At 40.6% G+C, this 24,935-nt stretch overlaps 2 protein-coding genes across 3 annotated transcripts; one reads left to right on the top strand and one right to left on the bottom strand.

Moving 5' to 3' along the window:
• Positions 1 to 9,268, top strand: vill (villin-like). Its single transcript, XM_069703458.1, is given in 21 exon segments — positions 1 to 72; positions 205 to 279; positions 414 to 613; positions 962 to 1,070; positions 1,355 to 1,465; positions 1,963 to 2,168; positions 2,262 to 2,340; positions 2,433 to 2,531; positions 2,802 to 2,955; positions 3,130 to 3,230; positions 3,378 to 3,515; positions 3,607 to 3,636; positions 3,638 to 3,766; positions 4,044 to 4,223; positions 4,346 to 4,491; positions 4,925 to 5,069; positions 6,455 to 6,643; positions 6,954 to 7,022; positions 7,215 to 7,257; positions 7,462 to 7,553; positions 8,925 to 9,268. Coding segments are annotated over 21 exon segments (2,481 nt in total). The 3' UTR covers positions 9,039 to 9,268.
• A 177-nt stretch (positions 9,269 to 9,445) lies between these two features.
• plcd1a (phospholipase C, delta 1a) lies at positions 9,446 to 24,829 on the bottom strand. Of its 2 annotated transcripts, none has more exons than XM_069703531.1 (15): positions 24,613 to 24,829; positions 21,123 to 21,281; positions 16,665 to 16,893; positions 16,438 to 16,567; positions 16,080 to 16,308; positions 15,758 to 15,959; positions 14,697 to 14,841; positions 14,391 to 14,543; positions 13,240 to 13,389; positions 12,984 to 13,140; positions 12,760 to 12,876; positions 12,489 to 12,667; positions 11,168 to 11,303; positions 10,877 to 11,026; positions 9,446 to 10,492 (listed from the first exon to the last, which is right to left on the bottom strand). In XM_069703531.1, the coding sequence occupies exons 1-15, from the start codon at positions 24,641 to 24,643 to the stop codon at positions 10,401 to 10,403; spliced, it is 2,259 nt and encodes a 752-aa protein (XP_069559632.1). In that variant the 5' UTR covers positions 24,644 to 24,829; the 3' UTR covers positions 9,446 to 10,400. The 2 variants fall into 2 exon arrangements, with proteins under 2 accessions (XP_069559632.1, XP_069559631.1); XM_069703530.1 differs by lacking the exon at positions 24,613 to 24,829 and adding an exon at positions 23,241 to 23,442.
• Between the last annotated feature and the right edge of the window lie 106 nt (positions 24,830 to 24,935).

Here is a 24,935-nt window from a genome sequence, read left to right as displayed (position 1 = left end):
ATGAATGATAACAATCACGATGCTTTTAAAAACATCAAGCAAAAGCCAGGCCTGCAGGTCTGGACCATCAATGTGAGTCAGCTATAAAACAAACATTATACACATTACTGTCCATGTTGGTATTATTGGTCACACTGCTGGGCTTCAGGTGTGGCATGCTGAAATATTTCCTTTGAGGTTGAAGGTGTGGTTTTCTCTATTCAGAAAATGCAAATGGTTCCTGTTCCAGCCAATGGATTTGGTAACTTTTTCGAGGGAGACTGTTACATTGTTCTATATGTGAGTACAATACTGCCTGATTTCACGAGAGTCAATAAGGAGGCTTGGCAATAATAAGCCATGTGATTTATTTTTTTTGCCTTGGTTCCATGTGCACATGTTTGAATCTCAAATCTGCGTCTCTTTATCACCAGATAAGGCAGAGCAGGGGCTCGGCCCAGTCATCCGATGTCCACTATTGGATAGGAAACACCTCCTCTCAGGATGAGCAAGGCGCCGCTGCCATCTACGTCACTCAGCTGGACGAGCACCTGGGTGGGAGTCCGGTGCAGTACAGGGAGGTGCAGGGCTGCGAGTCACCACGCTTCAGGAGCTACTTCAAAAATGGCCTGATGTGAGTCATAGAATAGGACTAGTTAGTATGTGGGAAAAAAAGAAAAGCGGGCTGGTGACCAACTCAGGGGAAGGAGTCTCGCACACACACTCACTTTGTGCTGTAATCTTCACTAATCCCTCTGTATGAAATGATTATGACACAAAATAAACTTACACAAGATTAGTAAAGACAAACTTTGTTTTCTCTTGCACAGCCCATTAACCTTCAACCTTTAATGGTTACAGAAATTTCTAAATTAATAAAACGACAAACCTCTCAGCCTTCTCTGTTTATTCCTCTTTGAGTGTCTGGCTTTCATGTTTTATTACCTTTGAACTTTGGTAATGTACACTGATCTCTCCGTAGCTACAAGAAGGGTGGAGTGGCTTCAGGTTTTCAACATGTTGACACGAACGTCTACAATGTCCTGCGATTGCTGCATGTCAAGGGGAGGAAGCATGTCACAGCAACAGAGGTATGCAGAGTGGAATATAAAGGGTTATGACGGGGTTTAATGCTGCATTCCCAATACCTCCCGCTGCTGCTATCACAGGCTTCGCACGGTCGCGCTACGAGGGGCGTTGGCACTCCTTCTTAAACAAATTATGGCGTGGCTTGTTGTCAAAGCTGTCAACATAGGTGTTAATTGCCTGAGGAGTGCTTCAACTGTGTTGTATTTAATTACTCTATTTTCTAGGACAGTATAGTAAAGGGAAATGATTGGATAACTCTCCACTACGTTCGCGTGTTTCTGTGCAGGTGGATATGTCGTGGAGCAGCTTTAACAATGGAGATATATTTCTTCTGGATATGGGGAAGGCCATAGTGCAGTGGAACGGCCCCCAGAGCAACAGGAGAGAGAGGCTCAAGGTAATCCTCTGCACTGATTGGCTGCGAGGAGCAGTGCTTCAAGAAGAACTCAGATCTTATGCTGAAATAAACGCAGTAACAAGTTAAAATTATTTAATTACAAGTAAACGTCCTGCATTCAAGATTCAATGTACCGAAAAGTAAAAGATAAAAGATACTTAAAAGTATGAAAAGGATGTTGGTCAAGGAGTACATTTTTTACATTATTATTCATAAAGGGAGTGACTGGATGTAATTTTAAGGTTTCTCGGTGTTGAAATTTTATTTTTTTGAACATATTTCATATGTTTTGGAACATGTCTAGACAGCATCAGAGCAAATATTGTATTTAAGTATTACGCATAAAATAAATAGTAAATATTACGCAAAAAGTCATGTTGACTATTTTCTGTATTTCTGAATTTGGTCTCACTAAAGAAAATATCAAGCTAAATGATAAAAGACTAATTTTGGGAGAAGTTTCATTCACGTCTGTTCTTGTCTCCTCTGATTTCCAGGCAGTCTTGTTGGCTCAGGACATCCGGGACAGGGAGAGAGGAGGTCGTGCTCAGATCGGTGTCGTGGAAGGAGGAGAGGAGCGGGACTCACCGGACCTGATGAAAATCATGACGACTGTGCTCGGCCAAAAGCCTGCGCAGATAAAGGCGGCCACTAGTGACGACGTACCTGACCATGGGCAGAACAACAATGTCAGGCTCTACCAGTAAGAACACTATAGTCATCAAGTAAATAACAAATTTCTTTTTGGCTATTTGATGATATCATTGACTGTTTTGTTTCTCACTTCTCTCCTCAGTGTTTTTGAAAACAGCGGGAATCTAGTGGTTCAAGAAGTGGCCACGCAGCCTCTAACACAAGATCTGCTGCACTCCTCTGTAACTGGCTTTTATCATTCAAACATGTCTCTGAGATGCTGCTATTAACGGAAATGAGTCCTATCTCATTGTTTCTTTTCTCTGTGTGTCAGGACTGTTACATGGTAGACCAGAGAGGCTCGAATGTGATGGTGTGGAAAGGCAAACACGCCTCCAAGGTGGAGCGAAAAGAAGCTCTGAACAGGGCAGTGGTGAGTATAGTGAATGCTGAAATACAAATACTTCTTAATAGTTCTCACTGTTACTCTTCAGGTCAATAAATAACAAGTTAAATGTGTGTATTTTAGTTAAAACTTGTTTTTCTGATGTTAAAAAATTATATATTCATTTTAGTGGTTTTGTTTTGCCAGGATAATCAAGTTCAATTTATTGAGTTTCAGAGGGATTAACACAATCTCTTTTTATTAGCATTCAGGGGTGTTTTTCACCACCACCTTTTGTCGATTCATCTTTTCTACTAGGGCTACATTAAAGCCAAGAACTACCCATCCAGCACCTGTGTGGAGGTGATGAATGAGGGAGGAGAGTCGGCAATGTTTAAGCACTTGTTTAAATCCTGGAGCGATAAAGGGCAAATTCAGGGTCTGGGTACCACCCACAACGTCGGAAAGATAGGTAACCTCTACAGATCTGTTGCTCTACGCACATCAGACAGCTTTTCTTTTTTTTCTTAAAACAAATTCCAGCTGTTTTTCACTTTCCGAATTTCATGGTTAATTCATATTTTGTCTGTGTGTTTAATTATATTTATTAATGATGATAATATGAACACTTTGGGTTTCCACACAGCTAAGGTTGACCAGGTGAAGTTTGATGTGATGGAACTCCACGCACGTCCTGAACTGGCAGCGCAGCATCACATGGTGGATGATGCTTCTGGAGATGTTCAGGTGCAAAATAAAATGCAGAAACACACAGTATGGTGTAAAAATACAGACAAACACACTGACCAGATGAACTTCTGAATTTTAGTGTCAACAGTCCAAATGAGAAAGAAAACCCATGAATGTTTAAGATTTCTTCAAACTGTGTCTCAGGTGTGGCGCATTGAGAAATCGGAACTGGCTGAAGTAAATCCAAGCACGTACGGACAGTTTTACGGAGGCGACTGCTACTTGGTGCTGTATTCATATCAAAGATCATACCAGCAGCAGTACATCCTCTACATGTGGCAGGTCGGTATCATCACAATTTCCTTTTTCTCTCTCTCCCCCTCTCTAACAAACCTCTTTGTATTAACATGATTTTATGTCTGTCCTCAATCAGGGACGTCATTCCACTCAGGATGAGATCACAGGCGTGTGCCTACCAGGCTGTCATTCTTGATAACAAGTACAATGGCGCCCCGGTGCAGGTCCGAGTGGTCATGGGAAAGGAGCCTCGCCACTTCCTGGCCATGTTTAAAGGCAAACTCATCATCTTTGAGGTGCAATTTTAACACTTTAACATTTAATTTTGCTGGATAACAACAACAACAAAAAAGGTTCATATTCTGCTGCCAATTATAACATAAAACTTGAGAAATTATTGCTGCACTTCATGTCCCCACTTCTCCAATAGAAAGTGTTCCAGCAACATCTCGTACAAAAATGAATGGACATGGAAAAGCATTTAATAAAAGTTGAAATAAATTGGAATCTTTTTGTGAGTGCAGATTTCTACAAACTTTATCTGTGTGTGTCTGCTTGTACGTGTGTCTAAAGGGAGGCATAGGTCGTTCTAGTGTGTTTAATCCCGAGAGCGATGTCAGGCTCTTCCAGGTGAAAGGGACGACTGAGCTGAACACTAAGGCCACTGAGGTGCTGGCAAGGGCCTCTTCTCTCAACACCAACGACGTGTTCTTGTTGAAGACTGTCAAGGTCTGCTACTTGTGGTATGGAAAGGTATGTATATTGGTATGGAGGGGTGTCGCAGGCTGCAGAAGCTTCACATGAACCTCTTTCAAAGAATGCATTTCTGTGTCGGCACTGTCACACATCCATGTTTGTTTGCTGTCTGTCGCCAGGGCTGCAGTGGGGATGAGAGGGTGATGGCGAGAGCCATATCTGATGTGTTGTCCAGGCAGGACAAGCTGGTGGTGATGGAAGGCCAGGAGCCATCTGAATTCTGGATAGCTTTGGGAGGAAAGGCCCCCTATGCCAGTGACAAGAGGTAAACACAGACCTCTGATTCAGATTTTGAATTCGGGTTTTATGCTATCAAGGAGATGTTGTGACAGAAATCTCTGGAGATTTTTAAACTCTTTCAGAACAATACTCCTGGCTGTTTAGGATTTAAGCAACACTTCAGCGGCCAGATGTTTACAATTATGAGCACTCAACCCAGGCCTTGGTATTTATTAGGCCATGTTGCATGAAAGCAAAAAATACCCATCATAATAACCCGTTAACAAGGACCTCACAATTCGGCCAAAAGGCCCCTTAATCATATTTTGAACCACTAATAAGATTAAATTTAAATCTGCATGGATTATTTTTATATTAAGGTCAGTGGAATATGCCCAATGTTATCTGAAGCCAATGAAATGCAGCATGCACACGCCCCCGCAAAAAAACAGAAGATTATGCAGTCGTTGTGATTTCAGACTGGAGAGGGAGGTGCCGCGTCACAGTCCTCGCCTCTTTGAATGCTCCAATCAGACGGGTAGGTTTAGGATGACCGAGGTGGATGATTTCGCCCAGTGTGACCTGGACGAGGAGGATGTCATGCTGCTGGACACCTGGGAGGAGGTGAGAGGTCGAAGGAGCTGAAGTCAGTCAGACTCTGGTGTGGATTTCTGTAGACGCAGGCAGAAATACATCCTCTGTACGGGCCTCCCTCTTACCATGAGGAATGTGATAATCAGTAACAGTCTTTTATCTGTCTGCTGCTTATAGTCTGACACCAGAACACAGTTAGATAAGTTCAGGATGAAGACTTACAATGGGGGGCAGCAGCGGGAAAAATAACGCAACTTCATTTCATATATGAATTTTTGTGCCAATGTAAAAAAACCAGTTTGAAGGTAATAAAACCACTTTTTAAAGCTAACTTATTGAAACGCTAACTTGTTTTTTACATTGGCACAAAAATTCATATTCACAACAGAGACAAGCTAGCTGTTATCCCCTGATTAGCTAAACCAACTGTATCATCTATAAATACAGTGGTGTCATCAGCAAAGTGTAAAGTAAAAGAAGTGAAATTAAAAAATGTCTTGAAATGAGACAAGAATAAGACACTTAACTTTAGAAATTTTCTCCTTTTTTTTAATGTATAAAAATATAAAAATTACTTAAAAGAAGATTTTTGGCTGCACAAAAATGGATTGTTTTATACAGTAAACTGTGAAAAATAATCTGCACAATACGCTACGGAAATAAATAGCAACTGTAACCACAAGGACGGATACAGGAGATCTGCCCACTGCACAAACACTATACGATTGCTCACCTTTGACCAAAACTGCTGTGCATCATGGACAGTCCATCACATAACACACTTCAGAGATAGCGGACTTCATTCTTCAACAGACTCATTCTGCAGTCACGATGATTAATATTACATTACATAACAGCATCCCTCTGTGTAGAAGGTTAATATAATACTGTTGCACCATCGTATGTGAACTACCTGCAGACTGTTATTTCTGACTCTGCCTTATTTTATATTTTACTATCTCTGGTTAATTGGTATTGCTTTTTATTCTTAATCTGTTTTATCCTATTTTGGCTGCTGTAACACAATAATTTGCCCTCATGGGATCATGAAAGTCAGTCTCTATCTATCTATCTATCTATCTATCTATCTATCTATCTATCTATCTATCTATCTATCTATCTATCTATCTATCTATCTATCTATCTATCTATCTATCTATCTATCTATCTATCTATCTATCTATCTATCTATCTATCTATCTATCTATCTATCTATCTATCTATCTATCTATCTATCTATCTATCTATCTATCTATCTATCTATCTATCTATCTATCTATCTATCTATCTATCTATCTATCTATCTACTCTTATATGTAGTAAAGTTACACTATGTGTATTTTCATGTGAATAAGAGTAATTAGTTAATTTTATCCATTTCTTTTTCCTTCTTTCTTTCTTTTGAATCTCCTCAGCTTTTCTTGTGGGTTGGAAACTCAGCCAACCAGCATGAGACCAAAGAGGCGTGGAACAGCGCTCAAGAATACCTGATGACCCACCCAGCGGGCCGCGACCCCGACACACCGGTCGCCTTTGTCAAACAGGGACGAGAGCCGGCCACGTTCACTGGCTGGTTCAATGCATGGGATCCTCATAAGTGGAGCGTGAGTTTGGTAGTCCCTCTTTGATCTCCCTGGGAGACATTAAAAGGGAGAATTATTAATAGACTAATACAACGTGATCAAGGCATTACAAATTTCCATGACATCAACATGCCTGTGTTCTGATTATTAAAAAAAAAAACACAAAAAAAACATAAATATCACATGAATAGTGCTCTTGTTTGAATGAGTCCTCTCAGATATTAGGAAGACCATGCAGGCACAGTGGATGATTTAATGGATTGTTTGAAGATGAAGAGGACTCTGCATGCTTACTAATTCTCAACCCTGGTTCAATTGATCTTCTCAACAGGGAGGAAACTCCTATGAGGAGATGAAAAAAAAGCTGAGTGATCCAGCATCTCTCTCACAGATCACTGTAGTAAGTGATTGACTAACACTAATCCTTACACGAATTGACTAAACACACTAATATCATTGATGTAATAATAACCTAATGTCACTGTTTTAATGCATAATGTCAATAAGTCTTCACAGTTCACATGTTTTCTACTAATGTTGTGTAAAAATGCATCAAAATATGATCTCTGACGCTTATCTCTCATGTCTGCAGGACCTCAACAACACTTATTTGAAAAAGAGTCCTGCTGGGGTGGGTGGGGGTGGTTACAGGGCTCCAGGGGGGCCCGTGAGCACTCCTCCGGTCTACAGGGTCCATGGAGGTGATATGTCCCCCATGTCCCCCATGTCCCCCAAGTCCCCCAGACCCTCTACTGCCGACAGCCCGTCCTACAAAAGGTCCCCGATCTATGAGTCCCTGAACCCGTCTTCCTCCTCTAGTTTCCTTCCGTCCGACCCAGCTGAGGGGTCTGAGACGTATCTGGACCCGGAGCTCATCATCAACAAGTCTCCCAGTGACCTACCGCAGGGAGTGGACCCCAGCCAGAGAGAGGTGGGTGTAATAATAATAATAATAATAATAATAATAATAATAATAATAATAATAATAATAATAATAACTTTATTTATATAGCACCTTTAAAAACAAAGTTTACAAAGTGCTCTACAGAGAAGCAAAGCATAGTCGTACATAACGTCAATACCGGTAAACATTTAAGAAAACAGGAGGCAAAAAAGACCATACCATAAAGGTAATGAATACAACAAAACCAAACAAATAACCAAAACCAGCAAATAGAATAGAAAACAAACAAATGAATAAATGAATAAAATAAACAAACAAAAACAGGGGAACAAAAGAACTGCATAAAAGGACGACATCACTTAAAAGCAATTCAATAAAAATGGGTTTTAAGGAGTGATTTAAAAGAAGTTAATGATTCTGCAAGCCTTATCTCCTCAGGTAGGTCGTTCCAAAGTCGAGGGGCCCTAATGACAAAAAGCACGGTCACCCTTTGATTTAAGCCTCGACTTTGGAACGGCCAGAAGGGCCCCACCAGAGGATCTAAGGCTGCGAGTTGGCTCATATGGGGCTAACATTTCAATAATGTAGCTCGGGGCCAGACCCAGGCGGGCCTTAAAAGTGATCAACAAAATCTTAAAATCAATTCTAAAACCAACCGGGAGCCAGTGGAGAGAGGCCAGAACTGGAGTAATGTGATGTCGTCTGTTAAGACCAGTAAGAAGCCTGGCTGCTGCATTCTGGACTAGTTGGAGGTGGGAGATCGATTTTTGGTTTATGCCAGAAAGGAGGGAGTTGCAGTAATCGAGTCGAGAGAAAATGAGTGCATGAATGACTTTTTCCAGGTCAGAGTGTGACAGTATGGGTTTGATTCTGGAGATGGTTCTTAATTGAAGGAAGCATGAATCCAACCAAATCCGATCCTGTAAACGCATCCTGACACTACAGCTATTTAAATTGGATGTGCTTTATGTAGACAGACTCTTATTTAATGGTTTTAAGCAACATTTTGCATAGTGCGGTACCTACTGTACTGTTTGGGCAGAAGAGTGACAACCTCTCTTCATGTCCACGCTGAACTAAATATTGAAGTTCAGCTGGAGATTTTGAACTAACAGCAGCACAGGAGAGTTCTGCTTCACCAGAAAGAGACACAAAACAGCCTCAAAGAGCCACAAAATGCTAGAGAAAGACACAAAATGACAACAAAGAGACACAAAACCACCTCAAAAAGACACAAAATGATAGAGAAAGACACAAAACAGCCTCAAAGAGATGGGGATACTTTCACTTGTCTGTGCCCAGAGGCCCAGCATCCCATAATGTACCCTGAAGTAATGACACACTGTGTACAGTAGAGGTCAGCCTAACTGTTCTCCATCCTCTGTGCTCTGGTTGCAGGACTACTTGTCCGATCTGGATTTTGAGAGCGTGCTGGGCTCAACTCGCGCAGACTTCCTGCGCCTGCCAAAGTGGCGTCAGAATGACTTGAAGAAAAAAGCAGGACTTTTCTGAGAAAGATTGTCTGTTGAATCACACAGAAGACTGATGCAATACTGAGGAATTTGTTCGTAAACCAGACTGGTTTATTAGCTGTTGTGAGGAAAGTAATGCAGGACTGGGATTTGGGGATTTTTAAAAAACAACAACTTTCTGACAATATTTTTAACCATCAGCCAAGTTATTGTGATTACAAATGTTGGATATATTTAGCTTATCAACATGATTGTGGTAATAAAATTATGTCAAGGACATGACTCACTTTTCTTTTAAGATTATTTTTAATAAGTGTGCTTTATATTTATCTATATTTTCAAATGTTTTATGCTGATTGTGCTATGATCAAGTTTTCTTAGTATTTTACTATCATATATGCAATGTCTGAATCACTTATATCATGAATAAATACAGAAAACCTTCAATCAGGGACTCGGGAAGTGGTTTTATTTGAGAACAGGTGCTGATGTGAATTTTGTGAGTGACATGACATACTGAAGCCACAGTCATGAGTTTGTCACAGAAAAACAGCTGTTGAACATCACATGAAAAAAATAATAGAACATTGAGACAACATGCTTGAGAAAGTGAATTATGTTTTATTACGTTTTAATGAGATTCATAAACAGTAGTTTCGTCATATCTTCATATCAACAGTCTAAACAAATGGAGGTTATTTTTAGTCTGTTTGAAAGAAATGAAAATCATATTTACAACATTGATGAGCCGTCATCTCTCGCCATGAACGACACAAAGCACACGTACAAACACATGGATCTCTCTATGGACACAACATTCACCTTTTGATGGCATACCGTTCATACTGTTGCCACAGTACCTGTGATCAACATCATTATGGCATTAAAACTGAGGAAGTATAAATATAAATACTTGTAGTAGACAGATGACAGTCAGGTAAAGAAAAAAAAAACACAAAACCAAATCAGATGTGTTTCTTGATTTAAAAAAAACAAACTTGTTTACACAAGTGTGATTTATAAAACTTAAAGTACTATTCAGAAATGACACAGACAGTATGTCTTCAGATGGAATTCACACAAAACTCACATTAATTATTTTATTTCTATGCATTATGGCAAATACATTTATTGACTTTCTTTAAATAACGTCCTGCACCCGTCATTCACTGCTCTTTCATAAACATTTTCATTAATTCTTGTTTTGTCACACTTCAGGAGTTCTCAACCAAACCGCGTTTAAAAGCAAAAATTATACAAAGACAGAAAGTTTCACAGACAGCTGAGAGAAAGCAGCTGTTGTTTGGGCAAATGCCTGGAAGTTTTCTCCATGGAGATGTGTTGATGAGAGTTTTGCTATTTAGCTTTAAAACTGGACAACATTTTTTTTCCACATGTGATTTTACTGGGCGTCCAGGAGCATGAGATGCACAAACAGTCCAGCAGAGCAGATGACGTCACCTCTCTTGGTATGCAGTGGGACGTGGCGATAACCTGGAAATAAGGAAGTAAGGTTTGGCTTTGTCAGCAAATGAGAGTCAGAAGTTCATGCACTGTCTTATGGCAACAATGGCAACAACTGAAGTCATGTGATTTAACCGTCAGAAAATTCAGAGCTTTTGTAGTTTATAAAGAAGAAGAAGTAAAGAGTAAAAAGAGGGATAATGCTCTGCAACAAAGAAAGCTTGAGTATTAAAACCAGAAAATGCTGTATATTTTGTCTTATCTTCAAATCGACTTTAATAGGTCTACTTCTTTCAATCATGGTATTTATTTCAATGATTAAACTCTTGGTCCAGAATGATTGTTGTTGTTAATGTGGCCTTGAAGACTTGTTTCCCCGTGCTTACTCCAGCTCACTCTGTTGGACTTCCTTACCGTTCTGTGCACTGGTGACTGGTAGACAGTACTGGCCGATACGATCATTCTGGGATGTTGAGTCATGGTCCTCCACCACAAATCGCAACATGGCCAGCTCTGGGACGTGGATGTCAAACTGGAAGCTTTTGTTCCACATCGGGTTGAACCCTGCAGGGATGGATTATTGTTCAGATAATGAATCTCATAAAAAAATATATATATATATATATATATATATATATATAATTATTTGCTTTGAGGAGAGCTGGAAACATCTGTGCATGGACACTATAGGTGTGTGATGCTCACCGTTGTTTTCAATGTGGTGTGTCTCCTTGCTGGCATTGTCTGCTGGGACACCGTAGATCTCCACTCTCACCAGAGGGTCAACGATAGACTTGTTTTTGTCCTTGTTGAGTTTCGGTAGCTGCTGAGCCGAGATCACCTGTTGTATTGGCAGACAATAACATCTGGTCAAGTAACAATCCAGACACAGAATAAAATCAGATCTCATCAGATGTCAGAATGCTTTTCTATTTACACACTAAAACCAGAGCTCGAAGTACGCAACTGTACACAGTGGGCTACCCGCATTTTAATGTTCGGCGTACCGTGACGTTTTTTTTTTTGCGCAGCAGCATTTCTCTCAATCTGCTGGTACTCTCATCTGCCCTCTCCATATCAGGTTACCTGGGAGATTTGCAATGGCCTTGAGTAAACTACATTACCCAGGAGGCACAGCGTGACAAGCCTGATTCCATTATGTGCCTACTTTTTCGCTGGCGGCTAGTAACATTAAACTCATAATAATCTGAACCTGGCCTCCAAAAGGGCACAAAGAAAACACGAACAGAGTCAGACAACGAGCCAGTAGAGCTGTGAAAGTTACAATCTTCCAAATTAGGACTACATTTTTACCACTAGCACGATGGAGCAATGTTTTTCTTGTTGCTTTCTTGTATGTGCACAAGCACATAACTAATAATCCATTATATTTATTTTAAACGTTACTGGTACTTTGCAAATTTGGATTATTAATACAAAATATAGTGAACATAAAACACGACACTAAAATACAATAAAAAAATTGCTCCCGATGGTGTACCATCGGTGTGTTGTAAGTCGCTTTGGATAAAAGCGTCAGCTAAATGTATTACATGGGTACACGAAGTTGCATCAATAATTATAATACAATAATATTGTATAAATATACTCAGAAATGGGCAATTTTTGCATAATGACTACATTTATTTTTATTTCTAAAGTATATTTTCATGCCAATACTTTCGTAGTTTTACCGTAAAAGGTAAAGTTTTGAATGCATGAATTTTACTTGTTGTACACTGCGGTATGGCAATTTAAAGATCTGGGTACTTCTGAAAATACTTCCCCACTGTGAGTTAGAAAACAACAGATATTAACAAGGCAGGTTTCAATTCTTTTCCAAAAAGTCATCTTTGCAAATGTTTGGTGATTGTTTAACATGTTTGTTAGGCCCTAGAGAAACACACTCAAAGCTTCTTAATGAATAATACTAAATGTAAACAGAACTTTGTTTGTTTAAAGAAAACTCCACAGGGCACCTTCAACTCCAACAAAAAAAACCTGTATTTTAGGGTTAAACTCCCACCATGACATGAAAGATCTTCCGCTTCAGCCACGGCCCTTTGGTAAGTGTGTTGGGATCAAACTGGGAGGACAGACTTCTCTGAAATTCAGGTTTCAGGATGTAGCCACAAGCACCATTCGGCAAGAACCGTCCCTGGTTCAGGTGCATCTCCTTAGAGGGAGTCTGGAAGTTCAACGCCACTAAAAACAAAGTCAGAGTGAAGAGGGTGTGAAACTTTTACTTTGTATTTAATGGGATAATAGCTGCACTTCAACATAGACAGGGAACATACCTATCTGGCAGCCAACGTTCCACATGGGCACTGGGTTATAGTTGGACGAGTCGGTTCTGGAGCCAGCAGGGTAGATCCTACTCAGTTTGTCCATGTTGTGATGGATGAAGGCAGTAGCTATGGGAACGCGTTTAAAACACTTATGCTTTAACAAACACACTTTGCACATGGGAAATCCTGTTTTTGGTCAAACTTTATACATGTCAGTAATATGCAGTGTGTACCTGAGGTATCAGCCAGGTTGAATGCTTTACTCTCCTTGAGGGACGACATTTCATAGAAGGCCTGGTTGTCTTTGGCGTGTTCAAAGCCGTTAAAATGGACACTCTTACAGTAGATGACGATGTCTGAGAGCGGTTTGGCAAGTTTGATCTTTGATTTCTGAAAAGCGAGAGTACACCAAAAAACATAACATTTGAAACAAAATGTAGTTTTTAAAATTTCCCCCCAACAAATTTGAGTAAGAAACTTTTGACTCACCTTTGGCTTTGCTTTTTGGCCATTCTCCTTACAATCTGCAGCCTCATCCTCCTCAGACACCGTGTCCTCCTCTATGGTGTTGTTATTAGTGTAGAGTGCGTCCAGTTTGTTCAGTCGTTTTCCCTTGATTAGGAACTTGCCCTTCAACTCCTGCGCAAAGACAGACAAAGTATGTTTTCATTGTTGTGCAATTTCTAAAACTTGAGATACGTAGCTCAATGTGCAGTAACAGGACACATCATTGCTAATTGCAAAGAAGCATATTTTTTATTTTATGCCATTACAGGCATTGGTAAGTGGGCGTGACTAATTACCAGTACCGCATGCCAAAGAACAACCACTGACAGAAAGGAAACAGTTCTGTAATGTATAATTAAACTTTCCTTCACAGGCATTTGACCCTAAGGGGGGCACAGTTAAAAAAATGTTTCTCTTTATGTCTCTCCCAGTAGCGAGGGCTATTTTCAGTTAATCTTGTAGAATTTTCCAAGTCACACGTACTTTCAAAGCTAACAGCGACATTAGGGTTTTAAAAATCTAATACGAGAAAAGACTGAAATGGAACAAGAAGCCCTGAATGACACTGAATAAAAAAACAACAACAAGGAAAAGCAGAAAAGAAGGGAAAGATCGTTTTAAATATCTGAGAAATGTAGCACGGATTAAACAATTATAAATTGATCTGTGGATACGAGTAAACAAACACTAAACCCTGTACATAATAAACTCCACTCATCAACTCCTTCTCTGATCAAACGAGGTGTTTTCATGCACACTGCTGAGACTAACGATCAGATTTGAGCAACTCATTAGTTAATTAGCAACAACTCCTTAAGTGAGACAAGCCAACCAGTTAGCAGCACATGGAGGAGGAGATGGAGCTCAAGATTGATGTTGTTTTGATTATGTGTCAGTGGTGTTTTTGTTGCTCACATAATGAGGATGGATTGTACTTTAATCTCATTAGCTTCCTTTCCCAGACAACTTTAACAGTCAGATTAAAGTAAACAGGGAAGTGAAAAATCTGGGAGATTTATTAATTTCAGAGGAGGAATTTTTAAGGTCTGGATTTCCTTTGGTGCTTATTTTACACAACATTTTCACAGTCAATATAATGTATGTGTCTTGGGTTCAGAATAAAGATGACACACCTCAGGTGAGGGGAAGTTAAAGGGCATGGTGTTGCCCAGAGGCTTGGTAACCAAAGCGTCACCCAGGATAGAGATCAAGTGATGGGCCATGAGCTTCTGTTGGTCCACTGTGCAGTGGTTCTCCAGGGACAGAATCACCGGGTAGTCAGACGTCTGGAAAACAAAGGAAACAAGTTGAAGGTAGAGTCCAGAACATTTCCTGTTCTGATTGTGTGAGTGAGACCGAAGGGCGGGAATTTAAATGCAATCAGTAACATTAGCAGTCTGTTACATCCCGTCACACAGGTAATGCAGTATCTCACGTACTTTGAAGGCGTAGTCTTTGATGGCTTTGATGACGTCTCTGAAGAGCACTTTGGAAGTGAGTGTGTAGCCATGATAAATAACAGGCTCTCCGTTAGCCCCATCCCAACAGTCCAGCTCCACACAGCGGCAACTCTTCATCAGCGCTCTGCAAGGACGGAAAACATTCATGACCAGTTGAACACCACAGAAATCAATCTTGGCCTTTTTACATCAAAGACACTCTGGAACTTTGCTTACATTTTAAAAGTCCCTGCCCCTTAGATAGTACTTTATAGCCCATTTTCCACTAACTTTACCGGCTCGGCTCGACTCATTTATTTGGTCATTTATTTTATGTCCGTTGAGGTTCAAAGCCAGCTGAACCAAACTTTAGGTTTTCACCTCTAAAGAAAGGTGCATTCTGTTCATAACTGGAAGCAGCTGGTTGCACAGATAGATAAATGCTTCCTCAGACATTCGGAAGAAAAAAATTTAAATTTTTGTATTTGTGGATTGTTGTATTGTAAAAGCAAATGGCCATTTTGTTGTTGTTGATTTTGAAGATGACCTCACTGGGGTTTCAGGCAATGTTGCTGTAACGACTCCAGTTTGAGAGGTTACTATCCTTTGTGGAAAATGAAATCCGGAAAAGTACATGATAGCAAAAGCAAGTAGAGTCAAGTCGAGGAGAGTCAATACCATCAGTGGAAATTCAGCTTAAGAAATCCCACAAACTATTTTGTTGGTATAAAGTATTTTAATTCCTTGTGAAATTACTGAGGTTATAAAATATTGTACACTACTAGTGTAAAATGCAAGAGCGCAGGAGAAAGCAAACTTCCTTCTAAGTCTAATTTGCCAAAATCCCCTGTCATTTAGATGCAACGGAAATGCAAACAGGAATGTGAAAAACATTCTTTAAGTTCCCGATTCGACTGTCTGGTTAAAAATATAATATAAAGCACAGGAGCCAGAAAAATGATGCGTGAAAAAGTTCACTGTCAACCTGCTTTTTACTTAACAATAATCTCATCAGCCGCTCTGCTCCCTTCAGTTAACGTTACGTCTGTGAAAATAGTTACTTTATGTAGGCCTCGGTGCTGCTGGGCCCTTTGAGCTGGTCTTCCATCAGGTATGTGTTGTGTGAGGAGGAGATGTAGTAATGGTTGAGGGGCTGGCTCATGTCCTGATACATGTTTTTGTAGGCGGGGTTGAGGATGGAGCCGTCCTCGTGGTGCATATACATCAGAAAGCCATCTTTGGTCATGTGCTTCTTCTGCTTTGCTGTGAGGATGTGAGGACAAACACACGTGATGAATATGATGATAAGTGGCAGATGAGCTACAGAGCGGAGTTAAAGCTCTGATAATATCTTTCAGACCGATGATCCTGTTTTGACTTTACCTGTTTCGTCCACCTCGTATTTCTCAATCAGCTTGTGGGCGTCCTCCGTAGTCGCCTGCTCCTGCTGCTCGCTCAGCAGGAAGTTCAGCAGGTCTCTGGTGCTCATCTGGCCCCCCGTTTGGGCGTATTTCCCGTAAATCACATCTATCTCCTCGCGGTGTGTCAGTAGGTTGTAGAAGTGCTGGATCTCTGAGCCTTCCAGGGAACCGGAATTAGACTTGTCACATTTCTGTGCAACACAATGAGACATTCAATCAACCAGAGATAGACTGCAGATTTTATGGATAACATCTCGATCTTAAAAAGTAAATGTACTGGACACCATGGCTCAGTGATGAGTTTTCTGTTGCGGGCTCACCTTAAAAATGTCCTCTGCGTAGGTGTCGTCGACCTCAACGTTGATCTGTCGCAGGAAGTGCTTCAGCTCCTTCAGAGTCATCTTGTTGTCCTCGTTCTTGTCTGCTTTACGCATGCAGTTGATAATCCAGCTGGAATTTATATGTAAGGATTTGTTTTGCACGAAAAAACAGAAAAAAAACCTTCTATGCAAACACATTTCCCTTCATAAGACTTCGTTAAGGATACTGTTCACTCTTCTGTTGGCGACTGAGGTTGCGCATGTTGTTGATGACCTTCTCCAGGCTGTTCACCCACCGATTGGCCTCGTCCCCTGTGTTTGCCATCAGGTCGAGATTCTTCTTGCGGCCCTTGAAGATGACGGAGAAGCACTGATCTTCAACACTGGGGTCAGTGTGTTTTTTAAGCCCCTCAGACTGACGGCCCTTGCGCACCGATTCGATGTCATCGACGCAGACTGTTAGGAGAGAACAGGGTGGTTGTAAGAAATTCTGTTCCCTGAGGTGTCCCACGAAGTTGGTTTGGTAAAAAATACTCTTCTCCAAAGATGATATTAAAAAGTGTGTGAATGTGTTCCTAATTGAATGGCAGCTACATGATCCGCAGTGTTAATAACTGTCAATAACTATTACAACCTTAGTCACAGTTATTCGTTCTCACAGTCCTTTCTTAGAAAAGTCAGTATCTTGTGGCAGCAGACATGTTGTCCACGCGGTTACAACAGAAATTGTTTCTACATCTTATCAACAGGAAGGAAGGCTTTCGTTTCTGTGTGACAGATCGCTTCAATGGGCTTCAACCGCATGTCTACAGCAAAAAAAACATGGAATTCCTTAACAACAGCCTTTGAACACGTCTGACATTATTGACGTTTTTTGTGTGAACTAAAAAGTTGTAATCTTGAGCAGAAAGGAATGAGTTTGGCTACTTGGGTGCAGTGAAACAGTTAAAGGACAACATAAACAAAATCTAAGTAGTTGTGGTTAATGTGTTCAAATGTTGTTGTTTTTTTGGCCACCTGATGAGTGTAAGACCTTTTAGGTTTGCTTCGGTCTTCACCAACTCTTGGGAAAAAAAAAAGTTCTGTCTCCACTGTGTTCACCAGTTCATCACTAACTTTGTCTGTCTGCTCTGGTTCTTGGCAGGTCGTGTGACCAGTCGGTTAATCAGAGCTTCCTAACTGGAAAAAGCTGCTTGTGGCTCAAAACCGGTTAGAGTGAACCACAACAGTAACATTGCAGGCAATAAGGCCAAAACAATGAGCTGAAAGATGCTAAAATGCTCAACACAGCAAATAAATTGTCCTTTAATCCATGAATGAAATAAAAATCTGAATTATTGCAGCTCTAATTGTATACAGACTTTACTTATTTATTCATTACACCGACAGATATTTTCTTCTTGTTTTTGTGATTTTGCTAAAGAAGATGCTCAAAAAAAATGGGTGAATTCGTTTACCAGACTTCTTTCCTTTTTAATGTCCAGCTGCCACACTCATTACAGAATCTGTTTTATCAGTAACTGAATTTAGCCTGAAAAGTCTTAATGTTTAACATGCCTTTGAGGCCTCAGAGATGGTCTCGCTAACAGTTTGTTATTATCTGCTGAACTCTTTAAGTTCTTGGATTCAACCCAAACACATTCCACAGAGATTTGATTACTGCACTTTACAACAGTTTGATGCAATCTGGCCTCACACACGGGCAACACATGCACTCATAAAATACTACGATAACCAAATTCTTAGGCCTGAATGTATTTGGTTTTATCACCCACACAAAGACAACATATACTGAAGGTCTCTTGCACACACACAGCCTGTTGCAGCCCTTACATTGGGGCCAGCTCCATTGTCGAGCAGCTTAATGCACGGAAGAGCATGCACTACCATGCATGAAGTAATCACGCTAAATGGCAACAACCGCCCGCGTAACAAAACGCCAAAGACTACAGGCTTAGCCAGGAGGCCATATGTCATAGCTGGGCTACAATCACAGCGTTTCTACCCTTTACATCAGAAGGATAGAGAGTTTAAAGAAGAGCAACAATGGCTTCTCTGAGAATCACAAACGATCTAAAGGTCAGACTAGTTTAAGGGAAAAAAAAAAAAAAAAATCCCTGAGGAGGCGATGTGGGGAAAAACACCCAAATTGTTCAAGTGCAGCCTCAGCTGACTGCTGGATAAACAAAATACCTCTAAAGCGCTCACCAGAAGGGGAGTGTTGGTTTAATCTGTGCGCACACATCAACCCCAATAAAACACAAGAGAGCGCAGAGGTTGTGAATTTGGAGCAGTTTCAGAGAATTCCATCTGGAGAGACTGACCACAATGTCCAAGTCATGTCATCCGTGTCACGCAGGCATTGCTTGAATACCAGAAGTAATTGTGCAACAAAGAGAGTATTGTGCCGTCCCGAAAAGGTCCATGCTGCTGTTTGTAAAACTCTTTTCTCCGAGGGGAAGAAACAGACCAGATTCCGCAGTTAGACGGTTAGTTAGTCATGTCAATGTGTCTACAAACTTAACCTTCAGGTTAATATTGAGCTTCTTGTTGCCTACAGAAAGACCTTAAAGTGAAGTGGGAAATTAACGTACATTTTGAGGAATGAACGGAAACAGAAACCACCTACTTATCCTATGTGTTAGATTTTTTTGAATATGAGCCCGCGAGTATTGTTAAGTCAAATTCTGATCTGATAAGTCTGCAACTATTATTAGTGTTTGGACAAGATAGTTTACTAACCACGGCCTTCATCTCTTTTACACAAAGACAGCTGACAGTAGATTAAAAGTGGGAGTGTCTCAGGAGTTGCAGTATCTACACAACATGTACGACATCTATCTCATATGACCCTGGCAGTGTGTGACTGTGTGTGAACGTGTGTGTAAAAAATGCAGATAGTCTGTGGGAATGATAAACACTGGATGCCATTGAAAAAGAAAAGACAGATCAATAGAATAGAGCTTTACATTCTATTGGAACTAATTAGAAATAAGCAGGACTGGATGATTTCTGTCACATAGATTATGGGTGATTTACAACCATTATATGTATGTTGGACTGGGTGTAAAAAAAAAAAATCATTATTGTGAGTAGACAATTAGATGACTACTTGATTGACATTAAAATTAATAGAAAAATATTTGGATTTTTAAAGCTAAAATGTTTTAATGAAAATCACTTTTTCAGGCTTTTAAAATGTGACGATTTCCTACTTTCTGTGGTTTGCTATGATAATAAAGTCAATATCTTTAGATAAAACAAAAAAAATATTATTTTATCTTGGGCTTTGAGAAAAATTAAGATGGGGATTTTTTTTTTTTAATTGCTTTTTGTAATGTGATGGATAAAACAAATAACTGACAGTTGCAGCTCCTGTCCAAAGCATTAAATAATGGAAAATGTCCAAAGCTGGCATTGGATGATCAGATACTGTTTTATGCATCCTTATTCATTCTTTAATCAGATGTTTCCTAATCTGCACGTATATATTTTGTTTTATAATTATGGGAAGGTTTTTTGGCATATTTTCAAATGAAAGAAGGAGTTCAAACATGTTTATTTGGAAAAACTGGATTGGAAAACTGAGATGTAGAAAAACATATTGTTATCAGCAGTGATATTGAAAATTAATATCTAGCCCTCCTTACCTGAGTCAAGTTCATTTTACTTCTGAAGGCCAGAAAAGATTTGGCTTCAAGACATGAACATGTGAACCTCTAAACTTAGACTTTCAATTTGAATGAAGAAAAACTCTACAGGAGAGGGATCCCTCATCCGGCATGGACAGCGAGTGAAATGTGTTGAGCAAAAAATATAAACTAAAGTAGCGCTAGAAATACATTGTGGACAAACAGACTGTGTTATACCTCTGCTATAACTTTGTGTTTTTAAAGCCAATAAATTCTACTTGATGAATTCCAACAAAAAGTGTTTGAAAACAACCCGTGCTGTCCTCCCACACATGTCTTACCTTAACCAAAGCTCTTTAGAGCTGACTGGTAATTGTGGCTTGCTAAGGCCCACAGGAAAGCAATAAAACATTCAGCTTATTTCCGTAAACAAGGAAATGCCTGTGAACCCATAAGGCTCATCTCCAAGCAAGTATGGTCATGTTAGAAAACAGCCTGTCTGTGTGAGGAAAAAATAAGGCACATAACTGTCAGTACTTGTTCAAGGCTCGGGCTCGGGGCCGAGGCTACCAGCCCTGGTGGCAGACGCTGAGGCTGTGATGAGAGAGAAACCTGATAGCCGAGCCCCAGAGAACACACGGCACACTATACATTCACACCCTGACAGTGAATCACTGAACCAGAAATCAAAGGACAATAATCTCACACACAGGATTCACACTTGAGTTTTTCAGTTTGACTTCGGCCACACCACAGTATCTGCGTGACCCATTTCCATTCCACCGCCACCTCTCACATACTCTCCACCGTGAGTAGGATTTGAAGGGTGTGTTTGTGTGTCAAGAAGCTATTGTTAAGATCTGAAAGAAGAGCTCTTTGTCGACACAATAATAGCAAAAGGGTGTGCAGGTCAAAGCGACAGTGGGATGGAGCCCAAGTAAAATAACTTATAGAATCTGTAGCGCAGAACTTTTATCAAACTTTTCCCATTTTTGCACATACTATAAATAAAACCCATCATTCTCTCTCACAAAACGATCTCAAGACACTCACAGGTCTGGTTTCGTTTAAATGTTTTCTTAGACTCATGCCACAAGGTCCTGCAGTCCTCCTGCAGTTTGTAGAAGCGCAGTTTCTTCCAGGAGCTTGAGCGAATCTTGAACAGCTGCCCGCCGACCAACAGGAACTGGAGATCTGCGTCTCCCTCCAAACCTGCAGGAGTGTGGACAGAAGGGACAGTCACACAAGTTTCATAAGCTCAGCTGACCCATAAAGCAAATTGACATGTATCTGAAGTAGATGTCTGCTGATTTTCTCTATTTTTTTTTTTTTTTTTTTTTTTTAACCCATAAAAGACTTAAACCAACAGTTGTTTATTAGGAAATATTATTGAATTAGGACAACTACTCAGCTCTAAAGTGCACTGCGCAGTGTTTCAGACTTTTCAGAGGAAGGCGTTGGTGTCTTGTCACGCAGCGGTTTGCTGATTCTGGCTTTCTTAGAAGGGTGTGATAAACCATAATAAGCACAACGTTGGCAAAAATATATTTACTTAATTTTGTTTTTCCCCCATGTGTGCAGATATTTGTGAAGCAATGCAAGTGTTAGTCAGTGCATGTGGGTGGGACTGCACTTTGTACACCGCTCCATGCACACAGGCTTTCATTGATTTATTAAATGTGATACAGAGCACTCCTTGACCAATAATTAGAATAATGTCATCCTAACTGAAGGGCATTTGAGGACAGCTACATGAAGTACAACTCAGTTGGGAGCTTGTCGTGGGCAGGATCGCAACATTGCAGACATTTCTTTTTCCCAGATTGCACCACAAGCTCACAGAGGTTGTTTATGAATCTGGCCTCGCTGCAGGCGGGGAGGAGGACTGGGCAGCGCAGCTGAAGAACTCCAACACCGCCTCCACTTCAGGGTTTAACTCCGTCAGTATGAGGCGGCTCCTTCTTACTTTTTTGTCCAGCCTTTTTTCTTGTAATCTACTTTACCGTGTAGGAGAGCGGCATGTTTTTGGTCACCCACCGACCTTATGTTAAGAAAGCGGTCACAAATATGTTTCTTATTCACAGCTCTTCTCAAATCGTGCATGTGAGTCATTTTGTTTTGCAGCGTAATCAGTTTTAGATGAAGTGATCTTAGAATCACGGTGTACTGAGTACACCCTGAGAGGCAAGCGAGAGCATGACGATCCCAGAAAATGGTGAAGTGACAGGGAGGGATGCCTACGAGGCATGAGGTAATGATTAGGGTTGACATACTTTGCAGCTGAGAGGGCGCTAGTGTTCTGTGTTTGGATACAACACATTTCTCTGCCTTTAACTACACATTTTCCGAATAAATTACGAAAGATCAAGTTAAAACAAAAGGAGCTGTTGAACCAAGCAATCACAATGGAAAACCACTAATTTACATAGCACACCTGAGCAGTTCAAACATTTACATTCCTAATAAGACCTGTAGGATGTGGCATTTGAATGCTTCATTTATCTCACACCCTATGAACTGATGCCAAATGAGCCAGCTGACAAAAATAAACAAGCCACTGCACAACGTTGTTTCTATATGAAATGAAGTGTGAAACGAATTGAATTTCCCTCATATATTCTCGACTAATGGCCTCGTTCAGTTTATGACAGCTTTATGTTTACTACTGTGTATCATCTCAGTTTCAGGAAACTGTCCCGGTGTCTCAAAGGGGTAAAAACGAGAGCCTGAATGACACCACAGAGGATTTCCCCTCCGTTCATCAAGCTTTTCTCAGGTTAATGCGCCATCCGGTGGTTTTGTCCCTTCGTTTGAAAGACACATTATGGTATGTCATTGTCAACACCACTGCAGCTGCCCCGAGTTGTCATCGTGGCAGAAAGAAAGAATTCACCGCTGCAGGCAAGAAGGAAAACTCCATAAAGCCTCCTTTAATGCACAGTGTCAAAGCACTGCACGTATGTTTACTTTTAACAGAGGACTTCTATTGCACGATTACATGTGTTCAGTGATTTGTGCTGCCAAGATGAACATCTTCCCAAAAGTCAGGTCATTCAAACATTGCCATTGTCTGCGCGCGCCCCTGTCTATGTTGGCAAAATAATGAAGGCGCGCGTCCCGTACGTAAAGCTCGTAAAGCTCAGGCACATTTAGCACCTTTGGAGGACTCACCAAGGCGTTTTCCATTCTCCTGCGCAACTTTTTTCAGCTGCTCCTGCAAAGCCAGCTCCTCGGATTTCGTTCTTTTGGGACGTTTATGTAAACAAGACATTGCGAAGTAACTTTTTGTGTGTGTGTGTGTGTGTGTGTGAGTTTTTAATGATTATATCCAGTCGGTGTTTAATCTGCTCGGTGTGGAAGAGAAGCAGGCAGCACGTACCGTAGTGCTCCCTCCTGGGGCGGGTCTAAACTCATCTGTTACAGCCGCTATCTTCCGTTCAGCGGTGACTCGTCCAGTGGTGTGTATTTTGGAAAATACATTTCACTACGGGGAGGGGAAGGTCTGTGTGGTTTGTCTCACATTTAGTCTTCTTATTAGGTGTTAAAGATCTTTGATTGGCTTCAATGACCCACTTATTTTCGACACTTTCACTGAAAACACTGTCAGTCTTTTTTTTAGTCCCATCCCAAGGATGATTTTCCAGTTACTTAAAAAAAAAAAAAAAAAAAAAACCATGAATGATGCTACATTATGACTTTAAATACATTTATGCTCCGAGGTAACCTTTTCGTGACAAACACTTTCTTTTCCGTGTGGACTCCGCTGCAGAAGCTACTGTATCTGTCCCCAAACACAATTAATTAGGAGTGCGATAAGATTCATGTTTTTCCATCCGAGAGAACTAATGAGATGTGAAATAGCGCCACCTTACGAAAGAAATGAAAGTGCCAACGAGATTAGTTTGCCCCGTGCCTGGTTGAAACGTGTTTTTAATTAAATAGCCTACATCAAAACAAAAATGTTTTAGTATCTACAAGGACAGAATATACAACAGCTCATTCTTTAAAATCTGTGCAGCTCACTGATCACTGTTAGACAGTACAGACCTTCTGGCTCTGGCTCAGGTTAGAAATTACAGTGAAAAATTAGATTGTGTCACTTGCACATACCTTCAATATTCTCCTGATACATGAAACATGGTATTTCCCTATGGCAACAGAAAAATGTCAACTAACAAAACCAGGGCCACCACTCCAATCTGAGAGGCAGATTTTCTACACAAGAAAACAAAAAGCAACCAAGGAGGAACAGAAAATTAGCAAGTATTTCTCTGATAATCGAAAACCACAAATACAAATTCTCATATTTCAAAGCATTGATTGTTTTCACATTTCCCCTTGTTTAAAAATAAGCTCCCATTGGTTGATATTTGTTCAGGTCTATTTACATATTACATGTATGTAACAGGGGTTTGGTTCAGGACATGAACATGAGTAAACTAAATAGACCCCGTTTCACTTAATTACATAGATAGAAAACACTACAACAAACCCTGCTCTTCAATTCAAATGCTGTGAATTTGTGCGCTATCACTGAACTCACCGTGTTTTCCAGCTGTGCCATTAGCCTCCATTCTGATTTCAGTCCAAATAAATCACCAGGTGCAGTGCTAAATATCCCCTTCTCCTTCCCAAGTCGGTTATGTGACAAGAAATATTCCAACCGGTGAACTTTTCTGCTTGTCCTTTGTAGGAAAAATCCAACCCCTGTGCCCCGCCGAGCCGACCCACACAGTGTGCGGTTAATGTTACCCCATCAGGCTCTTATGTGCTCTGAGTCCACACCCACATCCAACACCGGTCTGACAAGTACGCCACTGTGTCTGCCTCTTATGACTTCCATTCAACTCCATGCCAGTGGAAATG

This window comes from Brachyistius frenatus, unplaced genomic scaffold (genome assembly GCF_029030835.1).
Source record: "Brachyistius frenatus isolate BFR_SWC_R1_liver_20210118 unplaced genomic scaffold, ASM2903083v1 Contig_47, whole genome shotgun sequence".
Classification (NCBI taxonomy): Eukaryota; Metazoa; Chordata; class Actinopteri; family Embiotocidae; genus Brachyistius; species Brachyistius frenatus.
Note: the sequence above shows the minus strand (reverse complement) of the source record. Positions and strands in the feature narration are given on the sequence as shown.

What these genes read in the sequence shown, in the direction of transcription:
- plcd1a (XM_069703530.1), bottom strand. Translation starts at nt 23,340, where the DNA reads ATGTCTTGTTTACATAAACGTCCCAAAAGAACGAAATCCGAGGAGCTG. An exon ending in ATACGAGGTGGACGAAACAG is followed by an intron (nt 15,960 to 16,079) that starts GTAAAGTCAAAA and finishes ACATCCTCACAG; the next exon opens with CAAAGCAGAAGAAGCACATG. An exon ending in CAACCTGGCTGATACCTCAG is followed by an intron (nt 12,877 to 12,983) that starts GTACACACTGCA and finishes GCGTTCCCATAG; the next exon opens with CTACTGCCTTCATCCATCAC.